Below are 25,451 nucleotides of genomic sequence, written 5' to 3' on the forward strand. Positions count from 1 at the left end.
CAGAAAATGAATGATTGTTTGGTTATTTCATTTACCAAAGGTAACTGAAGCAGATATTTATGAAGTCATTGGGAGGTGAACTATCTCCAATTCAGCAGGTTAATCATTAATATTTGGAGGATTTTCTTGTCATGCTGTGTTAGGAGGAGAACATCACCAGACAGACATTTAAAATGTTGTGTGTTTTTTGTTTTGTTTTTTTTGTTTTGTTTTTTTTTTACTAAAACAACAATGTTATATATTCTGGATTTTTTTTCTTCAAAAGAAAACAAAAAATATGTTAACAAAACAAGCATATGACTTCTTGAATTTAGTTAAACGTTCAAGTTTTTTAAAATCAGATTTGTTTTTATTAAAATTGTTATTAACTAAAATAGTTACATGAAATATTAAATAAATAAATCGATTGTGTCAGCCAGGTCAACATGAGAAAGTTAAAATATTGGCTTCTGCAGCTAACTCCGTTGTTTTCACCTTCATTTTCCTGTTTGTTCATAATCTAGAAAAGAAAAACAAGCTTTCCTGCTTTTTCAGGTCCCAAATGATTTCTCAGTTTGGAATGAATTAATCCAAAGGAGGAAAATATTCTTTCTACACCGGCTCAAGAAGCTACTGCTATTAAAAATGAGATTATCACTTCAACAGTCTCTGAATCCAAGTGTTTAAGTGACTTCCACCAGTTCACTGGTGTGACTTTCTTTAAAACGTTATCAGCAAACATATATTTCTTGAATGGTTCTTATTCCCAAACTGGGTCTCTTTTACAGCCTGCTGCCATTATAGGTTTTCCCTTCTAGTGAGAGAATGGTATGGTAGATCTCAAATCAATCAAAGACCTCAAAACTTCTGGAATATGCTTCTCAAACAGTTTCACTTTAGTTTCTACTGCCTGTCCCTCCCTTCTCACATTTATCTCCAGACTTCTCCTTGTCCAGATCTATTCTGTCCCCAACAATCTTCTATTCATTGAACTTTTTGAAACTTTGCACTTTTAGAGAGAGGTAAGGGATTGACTCTGTGTACACAAATTTGCAGAGGGACAATAGGGTTGAGGTCTGTTATTTCTCAACTCTGTATATTATTGATTTATTTAAAAACATTTTTGCTGTTAACAAGCATGTTATCTCTGGAGACACAAATCCACAGTTTGAGAACTGCAAAACTAAGCATCTCTGACAGTATCTTCTAGACTGAGCACTGAGTCCCATTGGGTAGATAGAAAGAGTAACCTAAATCTATACATATATAAATCTTAAGGTGCCACAGGACCCTCTGTTGCTTTTTACTAAATCTATACAGAAGCCCCTGGAACCCTATAAGATTGGGATCCTAATCCATGAACTATTGGAATTCATTTACAAATTTTTTCTTAAACATGACATAAATATATTGTCTCATACTATAGAATTAGAATTTATAATCCCTATTCCATGATGAGAGACCTTTGAGCTATAATGTATCTTAATTAAAACTATGTTTAGATAAGATTTTTTTGAGGAAAAAACCTATTATTATTATTATTATTATTATTATTTTTTTTTTTTTAAGAAATCATTGGTTTTTATCCACCTTGTTAATGATACAATTTAGATACTGGCATCCAAATATTCATGTACATCACTCATAAAAAGTCATACTAAGAGTAGTTTGTGGAAAGCAAATATAGCAGGGAGTGTAGATTGTCCTTCTGTAATTGAGAATTTAGGATAAGTTGTCTCTTAATAAATGCAATCCATTAGAGCAGTATTTCAGTTACTTTTCTGACTTTGCTTCTCAGTGGCACTCCAGCTCATCTCTCCTGATATTGCCAGTGTCTGGTGATGTGTTCTAAATAGATGTCCCTTGATTACCTGATGGTGTCAGATACCATGAGTTATCACATCAGCTGAGTGTAGTGCTGACTGATTCTACATTCCCGCAACACTTGCTCATTACTAGGATCCCATGCGCCCAGGACTCCGACAATCAGTGTGTGTGTTTGAACCTCGTAACTCCTAGCTCTGAAGGCATTGGCCAGAGGGGTGTATTTCTCCACCTTTTTGAGCTCTAGCGTCGAGGAAGGCCAGGAGTCCTGTTCTGAAATGGAACTGTGGTGTCCACCATGAGGATCTTCTTCTGTTCCTTTTTAGTGATGACAATGTCCAGTTGCAGTTGATTGTCCATTCCTGGGATAGCAGAGTTCACTGCAACGTTCTCCACAGTTAACGGGATGGCTTTGACTAGGTGATCTTGGATGGCATTGTGGTACAGCTGCCAGGCTTTTGAATGGGACTTGCAGCTACACAAGACGTGGGTAGTGTCTCTCTGTCGGCAAATCGGGTGAAACTGCCCCCGGGTAGGAAGTGGTTGCTAGCATCCCACTTGCACCTCACCTCGAAGGCCTTGCCGTGGTCTGGCTTCTGTCTTAGGTTTTCCATGTACTGCCCATAGATGGCTTCTTTCAGGGTCCTCCAGCATAGTTCTAGCTCTCAGAGTGATGACTGTATGTTCCGTATTCTTGATCTGTGGCACCAGGATTCCCAGCTCTTGATGTTCCTCGCACCACGTCCAGTGAACTGTAAAATGAACGCCTAGACTCTAGAATAGGTATGTCCATGCAAATAACGCCTGCTTCTGAAGTCTTTTTCCCCCAGTTCATCACTAGATGTGGAGGAGAGCTCATTCAGTTCCTGCTTACACTTGTATCACTCCCTCTGCATAATTCTTAGCATAAGTTGCTTGCTCAACTCACATGTTGAGTTCCTTGTATTTCTTTTTAAATGTATATATTTTTTGCTCATCTGGTGACTCTAAAGTCCCATCTATACAAGAGAATTTTATAAAGAAATTGTTGCCTGTACTACCACGGGGTGAACTAAACCATTTTTAGCCCCAGTAGGAGCCATATTATAGGCAGGACTTCCGTGTCTACCTCCATTTTCATTGAGCAGCATGAACTCAAAAAAACCCCAAACAAACAAAAAAAACCCACCACTTACCAGGGTCTCCTCTCCTGCTTCTTGCTCACCGGAGAGGGATGGCAGGGACTGGATAGACACCTCCAGAGTGTAGAAGGGTTCTTGACTTGCCACCCCACCTAGAGACTTCACAGTGGACCCCCACATCATCCTCTAACTCCACTTCTTTGTCCATAACCTTGTCCTCTGGGCTAGGTCCACTTTCCACTGCCTCCAGCACCACTGAAGTATCCAGGTTTCAGAGTAGCAGCCGTGTTAGTCTGTATCCGCAAAAAGAACAGGAGTACTTGTGCCACAAGTACTCCTGTTCTTTTTGAAGTATCCAGAGGACTCATGGCGGTGGGGTCACCGCTGAGGATAGCGTCCAACTCCTTATAGAAGCAGCTGGACTCCGGTGCAGCACCGGAGTGACAGTTTGCCTCCTTTGCTTTCTGGTATGCCTGCTTCAGCTCTCTTATCCTCGCTCTGCACTGCACCATGTCCCAATCCTAGCCCTGTTTACACAACTTGCGAAAAATCTGCCCATAGGTGTAGAAATTACTATGGCTGGAGTGCAGCTGGGACTTGACAGCCTCCTTTCCCCATATACTGAGCAGATCCAACAGCTCCGCATTGGTCCAAGCAGGAGAATACTGCAGCTCCAATGTGGTAAGCAGTCAGCTGGGAAGATGTGATGTGAGCTCGCCACGCCAAGCAAACAGGAAGTGGAATTTTAAAAATTCCCAGGCCTTTAAAGTGGGAGGAGCGGATGGTTGTTTACCTGGCTGCAGGTCAGCAGAGATTGAACTGCTGACCAGAGCGGTCAGGATGGGCATTGTGGGACACTTCCTGGAGGCCATTTACGGTGACAAAACCAAGTGTGGTGTCTACACTGACACTTTGTCGCTAAAACTTTTCTGCAGAAAGCGCTGTTTCTCATTGAGGTGGTTTTGTCACCAAAACAGGACAGTTTTGTCAGCAAAGGTCACATTGTAGTGTGTACACTTCCACTGTTTTGTTGAAAAAAGGTGCCTTTTGCTGACAAAACTGTAGTGTAGACAAGGCCTTACTGGCAGGCTGTGTTCCCTGTTAGCTGCGCGCTGGAGCGGCCGCTCAGGAGTGATTGAAGTGCCACACAACTGATTAGCAGAGCTGTTCACATCCAGCTGGCAGCGTGTATTCAGGTGCCCCTCCCTCCGCTGCTTCACATTGCTCCTGCCCGCTGTCTTCGAGCCTCTGATGCTCCCGGGACCCTCCTGCTGGCTATGCAGAGCAAGGAGAGGTGGGGGGTGCTTATGTCAGTGTGTCATCAAGTTCCTTTATGGAAGAAGAAGAATTTTGTGGGAGCCAGTTGCAGAAATTTAGGAGACACTATTTCCCCCCAATTTATTATGCATTAACTAACATAATCTATGCGTGTCTTACAGCTGTGTACAAAAGCCATCACTATGGTATATGAGCACCTCCCCATTTATTAGATTGGCATAGCAAGGTCCCTAGTGGATTTCCTAGGTTTTTCCCCTTCCCCAGTGAAAGGAAGATCTAATTGTGTTAGGCCTTTTATCTTTTTGTGGCCTTTTGGGGCATTGTTGGAAAAGATATACTGGAACTTTTTTTCACAGGAGCAAGAAGAGAAACTGGCAAGGGAAAATGTATCAAAGGGCAGCTAGTTCTCCACTAACTCAAAGAAGGAAATCAGTCACCCTCTGAGTAACATCCCGGAATACATCATCAAATGTAAATGTGATCAACTTTAATAAATCAGAAAAGAACAACATTTTTAGCAGTCCTATCCTGTGTGCAAGGTCCAAGTAGACTATATATCCCGCTCTAAGTCAGATGTTGCATTTGCATTGTTTTTAAAAGATACAGTAATCTCTTCTCTCCCCATTATTAAGGTTTTGTTTATTTACTTTTTCCCTAGACTGATATATAATTCCTAAGTCTCAGTTTCTTTGTCAGGCAAAAACTCAACAGCAATAGCTGCATATCAGCTTAGTTTGTATTACATTTTTGCCTAAATATATGTTACTGGATGTAATTTGTAGGAAGTCAGAAGTGTAGTTGAGGAAGAAAGCCATAGGGCTGGAGAGGCAAGGGTTAAGTGACAGACCTTAGAATCAGCTGGGGAGCAGTTATTACATAGAGGAAAACCACTGCTGGGCATGGATCAATAGCCAAGTTGCTACACAGGGAAGGGCCTCCTCTGTGTATTGTTTAAAAGACTGCAAAATGGAATTTAAAGACTGCTTCAGTATTGCCAACCCCAAGCATTCAAAAATCATGAGTCAGGCCCCCCCAAAATTGTGATATTAGCTTAGAAAGTATGAAATAAAAAAAAAATTGGGGTTCTTTTAGTTTGGCTCCAGATTTTTGGACCTTTAGTATAGAATCAGGACACATTTTCAAACTTTTCTCTGCAACCACAAAGACTAGAAACTTTTTTTTTTTTGGTTGGAAAAGCAAAAGCTAACATTTTTATGAAATAGGATGTGTGACCAGTTGGACCCCCGGTGTGGGATGCCACCTGATGAGCTGGGGTCCCACTGCTTCCGCCAGACTGGGTTTCCCCATCCTGTTCTAGCTGTGCCAGGCCCTCAAGCCTTCTCCAGTGCGTGCACACACACACACACACACACACACACACACAGCTGCAAATGGAATCATTAAAAAGGGGATAGAGAATAAGATGGAGAGTATCTTATTGCCCTTATATAAATCCATGGTATGCCCACATCTTGAATACTGCATACAGATGTGGTCTCCTCATCTCAAAAAAGATATACTGGGATTAGAAAAGGTTCAGAGAAGAGCAACTAAAATGATTAGGGGTTTGGAACTGGTCCCATATGAGGAGAGATTAAAGAGGCTAGGACTTTTCAGCTTGGAAATGAGGAGACTAAGGGGGGATATGATAGAGGTATATAAAATCATGAGTGGTGTGGAGAAAGTGAATAAGGAAAAGTTATTTACTTGTTTCCATAATACAAGAACTATGGGCCACGAAATGAAATTAATGGGCAGCAGGTTTAAAACAAATAAAAGGAAGTTCTTCTTCACACAGCACACAGTCAACTTGTGGAACTCCTTGCCTGAGGAGGTTGTGAAGGTTAGGACTATAACAGGGTTTAAAAGAGAACTAGATAAATTCATGGAGGTTAAGTCCATTAATGGCTATTAGCCAGGATGGGTAAGGAATGGTGTCCCTAGCCTCTGTTTGTCAGAGGGTGGAGATGGATGGCAGGAGAGAGATGACTTGATCATTACCTGTTAGGTTCACTCCCTCTGGGGCACCTGGCATTGGTCACTGTCGGTAGAGAGGATACTGGGCTAGATGGACCTTTGATCTGACCCAGTATGGCCGTTCTTATGTTCTTATGGACACAAATGCTGACATCAGCTCTATTTGGGAGGAATCAGCTTGGGGATTGCCCAGCACTCACATGCACACCTCCTTTGGGGTATAAACCCACAATTAATGTTGTCTTCTGCTGTATAGAAAGATCTGCACAGTGCAAACTTATAAAAATTTGCCCTTTCCCTCAATGTGGAGAGAGAGATGCACAGCTCCCCCCCACCATATTAATTGCACAAACGGTTTTGAAATGAACAAGAAATATGTTGTTTAACTACAAAGGATAAATTTTAAGTGATTATAAGGGGTAGCAAACAGAGCAAAGCAGATTACTGAGCAAATCAAATAAAACATGCAAACTGAGCTTAATACACTAAAGATACAGGTTACACACAGTAATTTCTCACCCTAAGTGTTGTTTAGGCAGGTTGTAGAGTTCTGCAGCTCAGAGTTACAGTTATGTCTCTTTACAGGCTAGACAGACTCAGCCCTTGCCTTCCCCTAGCTTAGTTCCTTGGTTTCTTCAGGAGCTTTCAGCAGTCTTCCTTCTCAGGTGAAGAAGCAACTGGAATGCTCAGATTGCCTTGCTTCCCAGCTTTAAATAGAAATTACATAAGGCGGGAAGCCTTTGTTTCCTATGGAAGAGTACCAGCAGTGTCCAAGGTAATGTCATCTGGTACAAAATATCATCACATGACCTTGCAGTGTTAGGGAAACTATGAGACAAGGTTTATTTGCATGGTCCATAGGAAGGAACTCCTGGGAAGATGCGGGATCCGCATCTCCAAAGACTCATTGTCTTTTCCTAATGGCCCATTAAGGCTGATTGCTTACTGTCTGGTGGGTGTTTCCCAAGCACATACCCACACAGTTGTAATCGTTACATAGACAATGCACCTAACTTCAGATACAGAAATGATACATGCATACAAATTGAAGAAACACATTCAGTAAATCGTAACCTTTCCAATGATACCTCACATGACCCATCTTGCATAAAGCATATCTTAGTTATGCCATATTCATACCATAACAAAAAACACCAAGTACCATGAAATTTGTAATAAAATTGCAAGAATTGGCAAAGTCTTTGCTTGTTGCTTTTCTGCAACGGGAACGAACTTAAAAACTATGTTGTTCCCCTCCTGGAGCAAGACCCTATTTTGTTTATCTTTTGAAGTAGGAGGAGATTTGAAGACTGTTTACTTTTTTTATTCAGACTGTCTGAAGGCTTTGGATTTCTTTTTTAAAGGTTCCAGGAATTGTGGCTGTTTAAAACTGTTGAAAAATTAGCTGTATTCTGGGGTCTTCTCTAGGGAATGGGGAATGTGAAGGCCAATCTTAGGAGGACAGGGAAATATGGAGGACCAACCCTAGACTACTGCCTTGGCAGAGAGACTGAGATTGGAACTCTAGTGTGGAGGGTAGACAGAAGTTGTCCTTTTCCCCTAGTAATAAGAAATTGTGATAAAATGACCCCATGACAATATCCATTAGACCAAATACTCTCAAAATATGAAATATAGCCATAATTTAGAGTATATTCACTAGATTCTTTAATATTGTCATTCATGAATTGAGAACACAATTTTAAGAATGAATTTTCTTGGGAGAGCTTGAGAATATTGTCTCTTGTATAAGGACAATTGAATAATATGCAGATGGCTGGGGTACTTTCTATTTTAATTTAAAAATATCCTGAATCCTACTACCCTTATGTAGTATGGAGGCAGTACACTATACTGATTATTGCATGGATCTGGGAATCTAGGTTAAATTTCCAATTCTTTTACTGGTTGTGTGAGACATTTGGCAGGTAACAACTTTGTTCTATACCGGAGATTCCTGACCTGTAAAATGGGTATATTACCACCTTTGTAGAACACTGAGGTCCTTTGGTAAATGGATCTATATTACTAAATCTCAAGAGAGAATTTTAACTTGGACTAATATGGTTGTTTACTATTCATGACAAATGTTAAGTACTGGAAAAGGACGGTTGGTGCCAGGCTTCTGTTAGTGAATCAAGAAAATAAAATTCTTAAATACATTCTATTCAACTGTAGATGAATATATATTCTATGCTATTTGGAGAGTTCAGCTAAGAGTCTCAATTGGTGTTTGGTTTGTTTTTTAGGCAAACAAGACTATTACAAACATCTCTAATGTATGGCTTGTCTAGTTGAGCCTAAGTTAGAGGTTTTTGTTAACACAAAGCAGAACACTTTTTTGTTTTTACAGCACAATCTAACCACTTTAACATTATATTAGTCGTCTTCATATTACATGATTAAAATTGCATTACATTTTGATTTGTACAAATATATATATATATTTTTTACTAAAAATGTTGTTGGTGCAGATTCAGCCTGTGACAATACCTGGGAAGAGTATGAATGTTTCCGAGAACTGGCTGTTCAATGGTTCCTCGTTAGCATCTCAAGTTCATGCTGCTGCTATTAATGGAGATAAGGGTGCCCTCCAAAAGCTAATAGCAGGTAAGTGTTCTCTTTATAGATGCATGTCTCAGCTATCTAAAATTGGCAGCTTTTCACTCCAGTATTTAACTTCCAGTATTACTGTCCTTATTCTGATCCTAAGTGAAAGTATGCTCTTAGTAATACCTGTAAACATATGCAGTCCTATTTTTATTATCTATTGTCTCTGTTTTAATTAATTTTTCTATTTAATATTATTATTTATCATAGTGATTAAATAACTGTGATCTGACCAAGGAGGCACATTGGTTTAAAACACCTGTTTTGGGCAATTTAACATTTTGACCAAATTCCCTTTTGGGTGAAATTTCATGTGGTTATACTCGCCAAAGGTGACTAAATTTCTGGAAAGTTTGGTAAAGTTCTCTCCAATTGCTCGAGTCACGTGAATGTGTGGAGAAGCAATGTTTTATTACTACACAGAATTTCAGAAAAATAAACCCAAACCCGATTTGTTACTTAGTTTTTGGTAGTGTTCTAGGTTATTTCCAAACAGTTGAAGACACGAGACAAAATTCTGGTCTTATTGAGTTGAATGGAACTAAGATTTCACACTCCCTCTCTGACCAAGGGCCTACAGTTTGCAGTTTGTCACTTTTTAAATAACTTTGGAAATGGATTCATTTAAATTTTGAAATGTAATTGTTGTTGTGGGCTTAGGGCTCAATTCTCAGAGGTGCAGAGTAATTGCAACGTCTGCTGAGACCGTGGGAGTTCCATTTGCTCAGAACTTCTGAGAATAAAGCTCTTGGGCCTCTGTGAGGATAAGTGCCTTGGAAATACCAAAGAATTTAGTTAGTATTTTTGTTAACTATCAAATGTACAATTCACCTTTACATTTATTAGTAACACTTGTTAGACTAACAGTTTATTTGGAGATGCAAAGAAATCACTCAATTTTTGTTGAAAATATAAAATTTACTGGCTAAATACATCTATTCATGGTACAATTTGAAAAATGAGCAATCTTCAAAACTCATTTTATTGCCTTCAGACAACGTGTGTGTTTGAGGTCTGTCACATCCATAAAAAGCATGAGAATTGGGCAGTTTCACTATCATAAGCAGGGCAAGTGTGTAAACGTACAAAGATCTTAAATTATCTGAACAATGAAGCTCTGTCTACAGTGGGAAATTGAACCGTTTTAAACAAATGGTTTTCAGAAATGGTTCCCCTTGAACCAGTATTCAAAGTTGTTCTAGTGCTAGTCAGACAAAGATGTCATAATCATGCTTTCGAAATTGTATGAAGTCTTGCTGGAAGCAGTAGTAAATTGTGTTAGGAGGTAATATTTAATAGTTTTATCTGGTTTATGTTGTCACCTAAATTGTTATCTCTCCAGAGCCAAATAAGCAAATCATGCCCTTTTAACTAACTACAATGACCTAATGATGAGAGCAGAAAGAAAGGAAAATAATGAATGAATTAAACAAGCACAGAGCATGGATCCTATTTACAGGCTACATTCAGATCACTGAAAACCATATTTATAAATGGTTTAACGTTCTAGCATAGAAAAAGTTTGAGGGAACCACCATCAGCACTATCCGCTGTTTGAAGCGAAGATCCTTGATGGGGCTGTGTGGATTTTGGATTTTCTGAATTGGGAAAATAAGAGCTCGAAGTACACTATAGAAGTTTTTCTGCCACACATTTGCTTCTATTCAAAACCATAGATACACTAGTGTTCATAAGTTTCTGCTTTCATCAAGTTCTCTGCAAGTAAACTGGAAAAGGTTTCTGTGGGTTAGCCAAAACAAGACTGAACTTGTCAAATGACTGGGCAATTATCATTAAAAGTTGGCAGCAAAGAATTATGCACCAGTGTTGGTGAAACTATGCTTTTCTCATCACCACAAAGCAGCACTAAAATAGCCTTGTATCATGTTTCTTCAAATGAACACAGTACAAGTATTTGCTGTATGTTGCTGATGCAGTTTGTCACAAACAGCAGAAAATATTGATCAGGGCTATAGACAAAGAAATAGTAATTCTTTCAAGGACTGTTGTGTATCACCCAGATAATGTTGCTCTGGTTTCCTTATGGATGGGAGGGAAAACTACAGGTTCTTTTCAGCTTTTGAAGTTGCTGCAATATTTGGCAAAGAGAAGGTAAAAGCTCTCCTACTTTCTCATGCATTAACAGGATATGACAGACTCTGCATTTGTTGGGAGAGTGGGGGAAAAAACCAACCACTTCCTGGCAAAACTGTAATGCCTGGCTTGACATCACAACAGTATTTCTTGGCTTTTCATCAGGAACTGCTGAAACCATTGGTAGATGCTTGAAGGAAATTGGGCAGTTTATAGTATGCTTATGTGTCCATGCCAGTGCACTTGGTAGCATTACAAGGCTAGACAGTACTTACCTTAATGTTCTAAGACGTTCAAAAAAAGGATTCTGCGTGGACTCCTCCGGACGGTCGAAACAACAGACTGGATTTCTACATAGATTGCTTCCGTCAACGTGCAAAGGCTAAAATTGTGGAAAAGCAACATCACTTGCCCCATAACCTCAGCCATGCTGAACACAACGCCATCTACAGCCTCAGAAACAACCCTGACATCATAATCAAAAAGGCTGACAAAGGAGGTGCTGTCGTCGTCATGAATAAATTGGAATATGACCAAGAGGCTGCTAGACAGCTCTCTAACACCACATTCTACAGGCCATTATCCTCTGATCCCACTGAGGATTACCTAAAGAAACTACACCATCTGCTAAAAAAAACTCCCTGACAAAGCACAGGAACAAATCTGTACAGACACATGCCTAGAACCCCGACCAGGGGTATTCTATTTGCTACCCAAGATCCATAAACCTGGAAATCCTGGACGCCCCATCATCTCAGGCATTGGCACCCTAACATCAGGCTTGTCTGGTTATGTGAACTCTCTCCTCAGACCCTACGCTACCAGCACTCCCAGCTATCTTCGAGACACCACTGACTTCCTGAGGAAACTACAATCCATCGGTGATCTTCCAGAAAACACCATCCTGGCCACTATGGACATAGAAGCCCTCTACACCAATATTCCACACAAAGATGGACTACAAGCTATCAGGAACAGTATCCCCGATAATGTCACAGCTAACCTGGTGGCTGAACTTTGTGACTTTGTCCTCACCCACAACTATTTCACATTTGGGGACAATATATACTTTCAAGTCAACGGCACTGCTATGGGTTCCCGCATGGCCCCACAGTATGCCAACATTTTTATGGCTGACTTATAACAACGCTTCCTTAGCTCTCGTCCCCTAACACCCCTACTCTACTTGCGCTACATTGATGACATTTTCATCATCTGGACCCATGGAAAAGAAGCCCTTGAGGAATTCCACCATGATTTCAATAATTTCCATCCCACCATCAACCTCAGCCTAGATCAATCCACACAAGCGGTCCATTTCCTGGACACTACTGTGCTAATAAGCGATGGTCACATAAATACCACCCTATACCGGAAACCTACTGACCGCTACACTTACCTACATGCCTCCAGCTTCCATCCAGGACACACCACACGATCCATTATCTACAGCCAAGCTCTAAGATATAACCGCATTTGCTCCAATCCCTCAGATAGAGACAAGCATCTACAAGATCTCTATCAAGCATTCTTAAAACTACAATACCCACCTGCTGAAGTGAAAAAACAGATTGACAGAGCCAGACGAGTACCCAGAAGTCACCTCCTACAAGACAGGCCCAACAAAGAAAATAACAGAACACCACTAGCTGTCACCTTCAGCCCCCAACTAAAACCTCTCCAGCGCATCATCAGAGATCTACAACCTATCCTGAAAGATGATCCTTTACTCTCACAGATCTTGGGAGACAGACCTGTCCTCGCTTACAGACAACCCCCCAACCTAAAGCAAATACTCACCAGCAACCACACATCACTGAACAAAAACACTGACCCAGGAACCTATCCTTGTAACAAAGCCCGATGCCAACTCTGTCCACATATCTATTCAAGTGACATCATCATAGGACCTAATCACATCAGCCATACCATCAGGGGCTCGTTCACCTGCACATCTACCAATGTGATATATGCCATCATGTGCCGGCAATGCCCCTCTGCCATGTACATTGGCCAAACCGGACAGTCTCTACGCAAAAGAATTAATGGACACAAATCTGATATCAGGAATCATAATACTCAAAAACCAGTGGGAGAACACTTTAACCTGTCTGGCCATTCAATGACAGACCTGCGGGTGGCTATCTTACAACAGAAAAACTTCAAAAACAGACTCCAAGGAGAGACTGCTGAGCTGGAATTGATATGCAAACTAGACACAATCAACTCAGGATTGAATAAGGACTGGGAATGGCTGAGCCATTACAAACATTGACTCTGTCTCCCCTTGTAAGTATTCTCACACTTCTTATCAAACTGTCTGTACTGGGCTAGCTTGATTATCACTTCAAAAGTTTTTTTTCTCTTACTTAATTGGCCTCTCAGAGTTGGTAAGACAACTCCCACCTGTTCATGCTCTCTGTATGTATGTGTATATATATATATATCTCCTCAATATATGTTTCACTCTATATGCATCCGAAGAAGTGGGCTGTAGTCCCCGAAAGCTTATGCTCTAATAAATTTGTTAGTCTCTAAGGTGCCACAAGTACTCCTGTTCTTTTTGCAAGATCTTTTGACAACATTCCGCTAACCAGCCAGTTTTGCACAACTTCTCACAACAGCAGTATGGCAGGCTGGGTAAAAGAAAACTTCCTCTTTCTATTAGGGAACCTTTTTAGTCCTCTGCATGTTTCTGTTTGGTCTCCCTGTTCTAATGAGTGCCTGTGAAGAAGTCTGGTTCCAGGAGTCAGGGTGAGCAGTTTTTCTGCAGGAACAGCAATCCCTCAGATCAATGGCTATTTAAGCCCTTTCCTGCCTATCTTATTGTGGGGAAATATACATGCCACTAGAACTAAGGCTGCGAGTTTGTCATGGACTTTCCGTGCCCCTTGTGACTTCTGCAGCGGCCAGTGCGGCTGGCTCTGGGTCTGCCCGAGCAGGTTAGGCAGCCCATGGGCTAGTTGCACAGGCCGCTGCTGGGCAGTCTCGGGCCACTGCCCACCCCCCCAGCAGCAGCAGGGGGAGTTTGGGTCTGGGGCTCAGGGCTGGGATGCAGGAAGGGGTGAGGGCTCTGGGCGGCGCTTACCTTGGGGGGGCTCCCTGCAAGTAGCAACATAGAATCATAGAATATCAGAGTTGGAAGGGACCTCAAGAGGTCATCTAGTCCAACCCCCTGCTCAAAGCAGGACCAATTCCCAGCTAAATCATCCCAGCCAGGGATTTGTCAAGCCGGGCCTTAAAAACCTCCAAGGAAGGAGACTCCACCACCTCCCTAGGTAACGCATTCCAGTGTTTCACCACCCTCCTAGTGAAATAGTTTTTCCTGATATCCAACCTGGACCTCCCCCACTGCAACTTGAGACCATTGCTCCTTGTTCTGTCATCTGCCACTACTGAGAACAGCCGAGCTCCATCCTCTTTGGATCCCCCCTTCAGGTAGTTGAAGGCTGCTATCAAATCCCCCCTCATTCTTCTCTTCTGGAGACTAAACAATCCCAGTTCCCTCAGCCGCTCCTCATAAGTCATGTGCTCCAGATCCCTAATCATTTTTGTTGCCCTCTGATTGCTCCCAGATTGCTGCACTGGGCAGTACAGCATGGGGAGAAGGTGACCAACCCTCTGTGGAGAAAGAAGTGGTTCGGGACTATTTAGAAAAACTGGATGTGCACAAGTCCATGGGGCCGGATGCGCTGCATCCGAAGGTGCTAAAGGAGTTGGCGGGTGAGATTGTAGAGCCATTAGCCATTATTTTTGAAAACTCATGGCAATCGGGGGAGGTCCCAGATGACTGGAAAAAGGCTAATGTAGTGCCCATCTTTAAAAAAGGGAAGGAGGAGGATCCGGGGAGCTACAAGGCCAGTCAGCCTCACCTCAGTACCTGGAAAAATCATGGAGCAGGTCCTCAAGGAATCAATTATGAAACATTTAGAGGAGAGGAAAGTGATCAGGAACAGTCAGCATGGATTCACGAAGGGGAAGTCGTGCCTGACTAACCTAATTGCCTTCTATGATGAGATAACTGGCTCTGTGGATGAGGGGAAAGCAGTGGATGTGTTATTCCTTGACTTTAGCAAAGCTTTTGATACTGTCTCCCACAGTATTCTTGCCGCCAAGTTAAAGAAGTATGGGCTGGATGAATGGACTGTAAGGTGGATAGAAAGCTGGCTAGATCGTCGGGCTCAACGGGTAGTGATCAATGGCTCCATGTCTAGTTGGCAGCCGGTTTCAAGTGGAGTGCCCCAAGGGTCGGTCCTGGGGCCGGTTTTGTTTAATATCTTTATTAATGATCTGGAGGATGGTGTGGACTGCACTCTCAGCAAGTTTGCAGATGACACTAAATTAGGAGGCGTGGTAGATACACTAGAGGGTAGGGATCGGATACAGAGGGACCTAGACAAATTAGAGGATTGGGCCGAAAAAAACCTGATGAGGTTCAACAAGGACAAGTGCAGAGTCCTGCACTTAGGACGGAAGAAACATGTCCCTCCTTCAGCTCCTAGCTCTGCGCGCTGCCTCTGCCTGTAGGCGCCGCCCCCACAGCTCCCATTGGCCATGGTTCCTGGCCAATGGGAGCTGTGAAGCTGACAGCACACAGAGCTAGCAGCTTAGGAAGGGACATGTCGCTACTTCTGAGAAGCTGCGTAGGGAGCCTGCCAACCGCCACCCTCACCCGAGCACTTGCAGTGATCCCGGACCACCCGCCCCCCCAGCACCTGCGGCGTCCCCCCTGGTCATCACCCGCGGTGCCCCCACAAGCACCCACAGCACTCCCAAGATTTAGTCAGGGATATAGTACAAGTCATGGATCTGTCATGGGCTGTGAATTTTTGTTTACTGCCCATGACCTATCCATGACTTTTACTAAAAATACCCATGACTAAAAGGTAGTCTTAAGTATAACTAAATAATGTATAGTTAAGGCTACATTTTAGTCATGGGTATTTTTAGGAAAAGTCACGGACAGGTCATGGGCAGTAAACCTAAATTCATGGCCTGTGACCTGTTCGTGACTTTTACTAAAAATACCTGTGACTGAAACTTGGGTGGGTACTGGGGGGGGAGGAGCAGTCCGGGGGCACCACAAGTGCTGGCGGAAGTGGCCCAGGAGACCCCGCTTTCGGGGGTGCTGGGCAGCGTGGCCTGAGATCCCTGCTATTCCTGGGGGTGGGGGGTCCCTGCTGGTGCTCGGGGCGGGGGGGCTTGTTGGCAGGGCTCCCTACCCGGCTCTGCGTCCCTGCAGCTTCTAGGCGGTGGAGGGGTCATGGGGCTCGGCGTGCTGCTCCCACCGCAAGCGCCGGCTGCCGCAGTTCCCATTGGCCAGGAACCGCAGCCAATGGGAGCTGCGGGCCCGGGGCCTGCGGGTGCGAGCAGCCTGCAGCGTGAAGCTTCCCCCCTCAGCTCCTTTGCTGCTAGGAGCTGAAGGGCCGTGGGAGCTGTGGAGCCCTCCACCCTGAGGTAAACGCCCCCCTCCTACACACCCAAACTGCTGTTGCTGGCCCAGCTCGGGCAGTCCCTAAGCCAGCACCAGTGGCTCCAAAAGTCATGGAGGTCACGGAAAGTCACGGAATCCATGACTTCTATGACAAACTCGCAGCTTTATGGTATAGTACATGCATCTAAAGAAAAGATTGTAGCTCTTTTGTATTGTATGATTAATTGATTACTATTTCATGTTGTCCAGTGTTGTGATCATAATCCAAACTGTAAAATCTATGGAGCATGGTACCATCTCTTCTGTATCCTGTACAACACATAGTCTAGATATTTAAGTACCAGGGTAAAGAAAGAGACCGTTGTAAAGTAAACATCCAAGGTAGCAAAGTGGAAGTTACCATAGGAACTATTTTGTTTTAACGTATTAATTTATGCAGCTCTGAACAAACCAGCTGCTGAACAAACCAGCAAACAGCATTTCCTAGCTGTACCAGTGTGTCACTGCACCCAACAGCCTTCCCTGCCCCCAGTGGAGTTCTGGTCCAAAGCATTTCTTAACTATACGAGTGACTCACTATTCCCACCAGATTCTGGGCCACAGCACCTTTTAACTGTGCCACAGACACATTTAACACTGACTCAGATTCCTTGGCGAGGGTAGACAGTGAGCTCGCTATCTCGACCACTGAGTCTGTCCATGGCAGGCTTGTACCTGAGCCCTTGGGGTTTAACCCTTGTTGCATCATTACAGAAAACAAAATATCAAGAAAAATAATTTCCCATGTTCCCACAGTCAGAATCTCAGAACAACCTTTATTGTCCATGATGACTCAGGTGCCAGGCAGGGTGATGGGGTCCATCATATACACCCTTATTTCTGCCGTCTTCAGTCCGATGGATGTAACTTGACCCTCTTCTACTTTTCAAGCTGCCTGCTTTCATCCTGGTCATCAAGGTTCTGTTGCTCCAGCTCTGCCTCCTGGCTTCCAGCTCCATTGTCTCTCTTCAAGAGAGAAGAACATTGTTTTACAAACTATACCCTGTTTGTGATGAAATTTGTGTAAAACTGTGAAGTGAGAACTTAAAAGCTTTTAAGAGCCAAGGAAGAAGTGCACTATCAGTTTTGGTTTCCATTGTTTATCATTAGCATAACTATTACATCCTGAATGAAGTCCCAGATTAATGACCATATAAAATAATTAGGTGAACAAGTGACAATACCCATTTCTACTTATTGCTTTCTCATACTGCTACTCAACACTACAACTTATCACCTTGAGCAGCAATGAACAAACGTTGTAATCCTAGAAACCATAAAGAAAATAAGATGGCATTCTAATTTACTTTACTATTACACATTAAAGAACATATATATGATCTGCTGGCTTCCCTAAAATTGGTAACTGTATCACCTAAAACAATTAGAGTTCATTACTTTTTTAAAACTGTGTAGTGTATGTAACTAATGTCGGTGGTAACTATGTTAGATTCTAGTTTATTTTCTTTATCAAAGAGCAGCTACATGTATAACTAGGGCTTAATTAAAAACAAAACAAAACAAAAAAAACCCTTTGAGTAGCACTAACCCTAACATTTAAAAATAATTTATAATAAAACCTCGCTAATAACCTCTTTTCATGCTGTTAGATGGAGTATGCTATAAAATCAAGTGTTAAGGCAAGGCACCTAGAACTCTTTTGTTGGTGTTTGGTGTCTTATAATTTATATCTAAATAAATAAAATGCACACAAAACATCAGTCTCTCTGCACTTTGCAAGAATGATTCAGGGCAGTATTCTCACCCAGCCCTTTGGGGCATGTGTTTGTACACATGAAGAATTGTGTATATACACAAGTATAGGCAGGGGCTAAAAAGGTACCCCTTAATAGCAAGGTGTTGCAGTGAGATGGTGATATTTTGACTTAATTTCATTTTGCAAAAAAATCCTGTAGAATATTTATTAGGTATTAAAAAATCTCCTTTTTTTAAAACTAAACGACACTTCTAAAATTAAAGGATCAAAGTACTTTTTGTGGTGCATTATTTTTGCTTTTGTATTGCCTGCTTAGTCTAATTTACAAAATTCAGTAAATTGCAACAGTTCTCTGTCATTAGTGTAAATTAGCAAGGCTCTATTGTAATTAATTATTGTGCATCTGTACTTCATGCTGTTGGCTGACATACCACACAAAAGACAGTGATTGTGGTCAGTCCAGTCCAGGCAAAATCAGAATTGTTTTGTGCATCAGCCCTCTTATTTCAGGGATGGATGAGACAAGGCCAAGGGTGAGCTTTTTGGGAGCATTCATTGAGTGTAGTCATCAGCATCCTACTAGGCTGATGCAGCAAGATTATAGTTAGATGTCTAGGGAAGGTTACAGACAGACTCAACATTACAAAAAAAAATCTAAGTTGTTTATATTAAACTTAGCTTCTGAGTTGAAGAGACCTTCCTTTTCTAATTTCAGCTTCCTGAACTGATGAATGGCTAGCTTGACTAATGCCAGAAGTAGTTTGATCAGGAGTAGAGCTGGAAAAAGTGTTTTGGATGAATAGTTTATTTGCTGAAAGAGTATAGTTTTGGTCAACCCGAAATTATTTGCGATGTTGACACAAATTTGCCACATTATGTGACAATTTTTTCCTTTAACTTAGGTGCCATTTACAAAATGAGTTGGTACTTCCCCCACTATGAAAGTATGCCCCTCTCGCCTCACCAAAATATTCTGTCTCTCTCTGTCCACCAAGCCTTTGTGGTTTTAAAGGTTGTCATCAGCACCTTGGTTTCTTTGTTCTGCCTTTAGGGATTTTCCACTCTCCAAGCCCCTTCCCTGCTGAAAGTCTCCTGTGTAGCCATTCTATGCTGATGGGAGGGAACTCTTCCGTTGGCATAATTAATCCATCCCCAATGAGTGGTGGTAGCTATATTGGCAGGAGAGCGTCTCCCACCAACATAGTGCTGTCCAAACTGGCGCTTCTGTCGTTGAAACTTATGTCTGTCAGGGTTTTTTTTTTTTTTTTTTCACATCCCCGGCCAACAAAAGTTTTAGCAACAAAAGTGCTAATGTAGACATAGCTTTAGACAAAATGTTTTCCTGAGGGTTCAGCCCTCCAGTTGTCCTTAGGTGTTAGGGCATTCACCTGGGATGTGGGAGACCCCATTCAGTTCCTTCCTTTGTCTCATATGGAGCAGAGATTAGATCACTGGGCTATGGGATATTCTGGAGTGGGTGTAGCTCAGTCTCTCCTGTTGAGCTGTTCAACTATATATAAATAGTCAATGTGGCAGGGATTTGAAACTTGGGTCTTCTTGGGTCTCCCAGACAGGAGAGATGGAGATAGACCCGTTCCCCAGAGAGAGTGCACAAGAGAAGGGGAAAAATCACCTTTAAAGGCAGGGAACAAGGAGACTTTATGTCCCTGTACAGTATGGGTACCTCCTCTGGTACCGAGACTACCCAAAAAGACTTCCAATACTGAGAGCAAGCAGCACCTGCAGTGGTTCTGGAAGTGGAGCCTTCTAAACTCAAGGACTCCTCAACAAGCAACGATTCCATCAAAGACGACATCCTCAGTACAGTCATCATCAAGTCATGGCAAGAAGTGCACATATCGTCCATCAGTACAGTCCCCAGTACTTCTTGACATGGTTACTCCCAAGGAATAGTACCCAAACTCACTGGTACAGCCCAGATTCCTCTTCTGTGAAGATCTTTGTATCCTGGAAGAACACAAATCCCCTCTGCCAAAGGATACTGAAAGGGTTTTCTTGCCAGTACTGACAGTTCCTCTGGATCTGGCCCGTCTTCCAGTACTACCATACTATATCATGAAGACTCTACCTCCAATACCAATGCAGTTACAACCCCTTCCTTGGCCTTTGATACTGACACCTGTAACGCCGCCCGATAGACACAGGAGAGGACACTTCCTTGGACTCTGATGTCTGTCAAGGATTCCGCCACCTTCCTGTTCCAGCCCCTCTCCGTAGAGTACATCTCAAGGATGTGATCCTCAATTGACGACTGACTCATCAGCTCGGAGTGCTACGTCCTTTCCCTTATGCCCCAACACAGTGGGCTTTTTGGAATCATTGGGTACCCTATGGCTAACAGTTCTAAAGAATACTATCATGTAGGTGGACCTGTCAAAACCAGCAGCCACTGAATCTTGGGACCCTCTTCCTCAAGGTGAGCCTCCACAAGAGTGAGGCATAGAGGAGACCCCATCATCCAATAAATCTTCCTCCTCAGCAGATGAAGCAGTTATGCCCCCCCCCTTCTACTCAGATGAATACAAAACCTTTCAGGACCTCATAAAAAGGATTGCAGAAGCCTTGTACGTCCCTTGGGAGGAAATACAAGTCCAGAAAGGAGTGCTGAAGTTCATCTTCTAGTCCTCTTCTCAGGGCAAGATTGTTACTCATCAGTGACTTCTTATTGCAAGCCTGCACAGTATTGCAAACACCAGTGACCATTCTACCTACTTGTAAATGGGGTCATAAAAATTAGTATGTACTGGCCAAGGATTCAGAGTACCTTTCTCCCACCCTACCTTTTAACTCTTTGATCATCAATGCTGTCAATAAAAGAAACCGTATCAGTCTAGATCAACCCCCTCCAACCAGGAGCTTAAGCACCTGGACCTTCCCAGCCATAAAAGCTATTCTTTAGTGCTGTGAAATGCAGAGTTGTCAGCTATCAGGACTTGACAGCAAAATATAACTCCACAAATTGCTCCAAATTTTCTCATTTTATTGATCATTTGCTTCAAAACCAGAGGAAGCAGTTTCGAGCCCTGATCAGAGAAGGCAAGGTGATTGCTAAGATTTCCCTTCAGGCGTCACTCAATGCAGCGGACATGGCTTTGTACTCTCTGGCAACTGCTGCAGTTATGCGTCAAGTATCATGGTTTCAATCCTCTGTCCTCCCCATGGAAGTACAGAATACTCTGGAGGACCTTCCATTTGAAGGGCCTAAGCTTTTCGTTGATGCCATAGATGGAGCCCTCCACTCATTCAAAGATTCCAGGGCAACTTTGTGATCCCTTGGTGTCTATACACCTGTGACAAAGATTAAATACTATGAGCCGCAGATAGCTCAATTGCCTCTCCTAGTCCACTGCCAAACCTCCAGAAAGAGGTCCAGATTTCCTAATCAGGGGCCATCCTCTACAGTGAGATCTCAGTGGCAACTTCCTCTAAGCAACTGTTTTTACTCATCGGTTAAGCGTTGTGAATTATCCCCTTTTCTGGATCCTTTGCTGTACTATCCCACTCCTTTATGAGGACCGCCTCTCTCATTTCATACTTTCTGGGAGCTCATCATCTCAGAAAGATGAATCCAAGAGCGTTTCATTGGGCTGTCCAGTTCAGCTCCATCCCTCCTTCCCATACCGTCCCCATCCTTTTTTCAGGGAATCTTCTCACGAGGGTCTCTTATGAGAGATGATACAATCTCTTCTGCTTCTGGGGTGATCAAACCCATTCCAATGGATTTCCATCAGGAGAGGGTTCTACTCCAGGTACTTCCGGGTTCCCAAGAAGAAAAGGATTTTTGATCTCAACGCTTTAAACACCTTTATCCTCACTGAGCAGTTTAGGATGGTAACCATGGTACTGATCCATATTTGGATCTGGGCAAGTGGTTCATTGCCCTCTGCCTCCAGGATGGGTACTTTCATGTAACTTCCCCCGGGTGCTTCCTATGATTCATCATTGGCAAGGACCATTATCAGTACCATGTCCTGCCCTTTGTGAAGACACTTGGGACAGTTGAAAGGCCAAAGTTCCTATCAGCCATTGCAGCCAATCTTTGTCAGATGGGAATAATTTTCTTCCCCCATCTTGATGACTGGCTCCTCAAGGATTGCTTCTTTCTTGAGGTGCATTTGGCAGCCAATAAGGAACTTATTCCTCTTCCACTCTCTGGGCCTCTGACTCAATGTGAGAAAAGTCTGCTCTCACTCCTCTACAACTAATAGACTTCATCCGAGCCATACTGGACTCCATGTCTGCCAGAGTGTACCTGTCAGTGGACGGGTTTGCTATATTGTCCAGCCTTATTTTCACACTATAACAGAGTCCTCAAACAGCAGCAAGAGTTGACCTTTTGTTCCTGGACCATGTGGGAGCCTGTACATCAGTAACACTACGTGCAAGGCTGGCTCAGTTCTTTCTACACCCCTAGCAAGCACAAACTGCTCAAACTGGTGGCAATAGATTGGAGGGTTCTCTGCTCCCTAAACTGGTGGAAAGATCATTGAAAGTACTGTGCTGGAGTTCCCTTTTCACATGCTTCTCCCACAAGGATTACCACTGCAGATGCCTACTTTCTGGGTTGGGGCACCCATTGCCAGGACTTCATTTCCAGCTCTTTGCACACATTTTCCCAGCATTACACTATCGTGTATGGATTAGGGCTAATGTGGCCTTTGGTGAAGCTATTCTAGGCTCTACTGAATTTATATTCTCAACATCCTCCTCTGTAATTTAGGGCACTGTTTAGGAATCTTCTAGGGAGCACCCATTGGGACAATAACTCAAAGAAGAAGGAGAGGTTACTTAGCTTGTATAGTTGCTAGAGTAGCTGTTTTGCCTCTATGGTTGCTCCACTTCCCCTCTCCTTTGGAGTCCTTGTCTCTGGTCTTCATTGTTGAGAAGGAACTGGAGCTGCAGTGGGTCCATCACTCTCTCTGCAACCTTGTACTGGAGTACAAGGCTGTGTGGGGCACAGATGTGGCTGCTACTCACAAGGATTTCTAATCAAGACTGCATGGGTTTGCACACAGCCTGATGGGGAGCACCCATAGAGAGACAACACCTTGAAGAATTCCAATTATTGTACAATGTAAGTAACCTGTCTTTCTGGTTCAGGTTGAACCGAATTCCCCCCCCCCACACACACACACTTTTTTTTAAAACTGCCAGTGAACTGAAAAGTCAATTAATTCCTCAGCTCTAATCAGGAGGCTCTTAGACTTACTGGAAACTCTGACAGAGTGTCCAAGAATAGAGATGACAGAGAACTGCAGGAGGTAATTCCACAGCAGATGGCATTGCATTTTGTGGTCTCTTATCTATCACAAACAAGGTAAATACCGGGAGTTAACAAAGTACTGTAGTTACTTACCATTACTCGGAGTCTGTTAATAACCCTAGTTCATATCACCTGCTGAGAAAGTATGATTTGATAAAGCAGAGCACAAGGGTGAGGCAGTGGACTAAATGGAGCAAGAAATAATCTTTTTGGTATGGTACTGAATCATGTCTGTTCAAAGGCAGACATTGTGCTTGGTTGCCCTGAAGGGTAAGAAGAGGGGGATTCAAAAAGTAGTTTAATTTTTATATACGTGTAACGGGGCACACTCGCCTCTCATGAGCACCCACTTGGCTGAGTGCAGGCCCCTGCACACTCTGTCTGTGGTGGGCCTTTGGTGACTCAGCCCTCTGGCCAAGTCTCACACAGTCTGTCTCTGAGAGACAAGCAAAACCCCTTCCAGGGTACAAGTCCAACAGCAGTCTCTCTCAGTGCTCTCTGTAACATCTTACTCAAGTTGTCCCCAGGGCTCCCTCCCTGGAGACAATGTCTTTAGACTCTTAGGGCCTTTCTGGCTGCAGCTCTCCATCTGGGCAACTATAGTTCAGTTCCCCCTCTCGGGTGCTTCAGTGTCCAGTCCACTTCCCCCAGTGGCTAATGAGGGGGAAGGGCGAGATCTGGCCCCACCCACTATTCCGGGTCCCAGCCCAGCAACCCTGTAGATAGCAACTGTCCACTGTGCATAGGCGCTGACTTACCCGCTTTTCCATGGGTGTTGGATATCGCCCCCACCCCCACTTTACCCCTTCCATGCCCTGCCCTGCCTCTTCCTACCCCTTCCCTGCCCCCATTTCAACCCCTTCCCCAAAGTCTCCGCCCCCTCCCTGCTCCTATTCCAACTCCTTCCCCAAATCCTCACCCCGGCCCCACCTCTTCCCTGCCTCCTCCCCTGAGCGTGCCACGTTCCTGCTCCTCCCCGCCCCCCCCCCACCCCCCGGGCCCACCAGCGGCGGTCAGGAAGCGCTGGGAGATAGGCAGAGGAGCGGGGATGTGGCATGCTTGGACGGGGAGGAGGAGAGCACCCACTTTTTTTTCCCCGTGGGTGCTCCAGCCCCAGAGCACCCACGGAGTCGGCGCCTATGCCACTGTGTCCTTTTATCTAAGTCATGCTGCTGCTCTAATTCCCTGGGCCACTTCCCCACAGCCCCGTGCCATCTTCAGCCTTAACTCAGGGCCTTGTCCTAATGGAGGCCCAGCAACCAGCTCAGGCTCCTTCTTATTCTCTCTGGCTTCCTGCAGCTCCCTCAGCCACCCACACAGTATCCATGCTCTTCCAGCTCCAGCAAGGAACTGGCCTTACTCTGGCCCTGCAGCTCTTCTTATACTGACCTCCTGGGCTCTGATTGGCTGTATCCCACACTGCCACTCTAGGCAGCTTGGAGGACCCTCTCCACTGCCCTTTTATGGGACGGGGAGGATTCAGGCCTCAGAGAGTCTGGTATACCCCATCATAATATGTACCCGGTGAATAGGCTGTTTAAGATTTATGAGGGGAATCTTTCTAGCACTCCATTCCAGGTTTGCCTTTAAAAAATATCTAGGGGACAGGTGAGAGGGGAGGAAGGAGTCTAGAGCAGGGGTCAGCAACCTATGGCACATGTGCCAAAGGCAGCACGCGAGCTGATTTTCAGTGGCACTCTGCTGCTGGCCTGGGGTTCTGTCCACCAGCCCCGCTCAGCCCGGCCTGCCTGGATGGACGGAACCCCGAGCTGGCAGCGGGCTGAGTGGCTCAGCCTGCTGCCGGCCTAGGGTCCCGGCCTCCAGCCCTGCTCAGCCTGCTGCCAGTCTGGGGTTCCATCTGTCGGCCCCTGTAAATGTAAAATGTATTACTGGCATGCGAAACCTTAAATTTACAGTGAATAAATGAGGACTTGGCACACCACTTCTGAAAGGTTGCCGACCCTTGGTCTAGAGCAAGCTGGATGGGACTCAAAGAAGCCCATGCTGTTGACCCTGGTTTTAGAGTCCAAGGTTAGATTTCCATAAGCAGAGTGGTCTGGAATTCCCCTCCTCTCAGAGGTGAGGGATCGAGCT

The 25,451-nt window shown here is 43.8% G+C and overlaps 1 protein-coding gene across 9 annotated transcripts in view; it reads left to right on the plus strand.

The window, feature by feature from the left end:
• The window catches only part of INVS (inversin), a 211,298-nt gene that overhangs the window by 4,652 nt on the left and 181,195 nt on the right, over nucleotides 1-25,451 (plus strand). For 7 of the 9 annotated variants that reach the window (XM_024099606.3, XM_005292613.5, XM_065587212.1 and 4 more), the window contains exon 2: nucleotides 8,654-8,789. In XM_024099606.3, coding sequence (XP_023955374.2) covers nucleotides 8,684-8,789 — 106 coding nt within the window. In that variant the 5' untranslated portion in view covers nucleotides 8,654-8,683. Of the gene's footprint in view, nucleotides 1-4,573; nucleotides 4,674-8,653; nucleotides 8,790-13,046; nucleotides 13,173-25,451 lie in introns of those variants that run through there. The other 2 variants (XM_042841756.2, XM_065587214.1) reach the window with 2 other exon arrangements.

This window comes from Chrysemys picta, chromosome 2, assembly GCF_011386835.1.
Source record: "Chrysemys picta bellii isolate R12L10 chromosome 2, ASM1138683v2, whole genome shotgun sequence".
Taxonomy (NCBI): domain Eukaryota; kingdom Metazoa; phylum Chordata; order Testudines; family Emydidae; genus Chrysemys; species Chrysemys picta.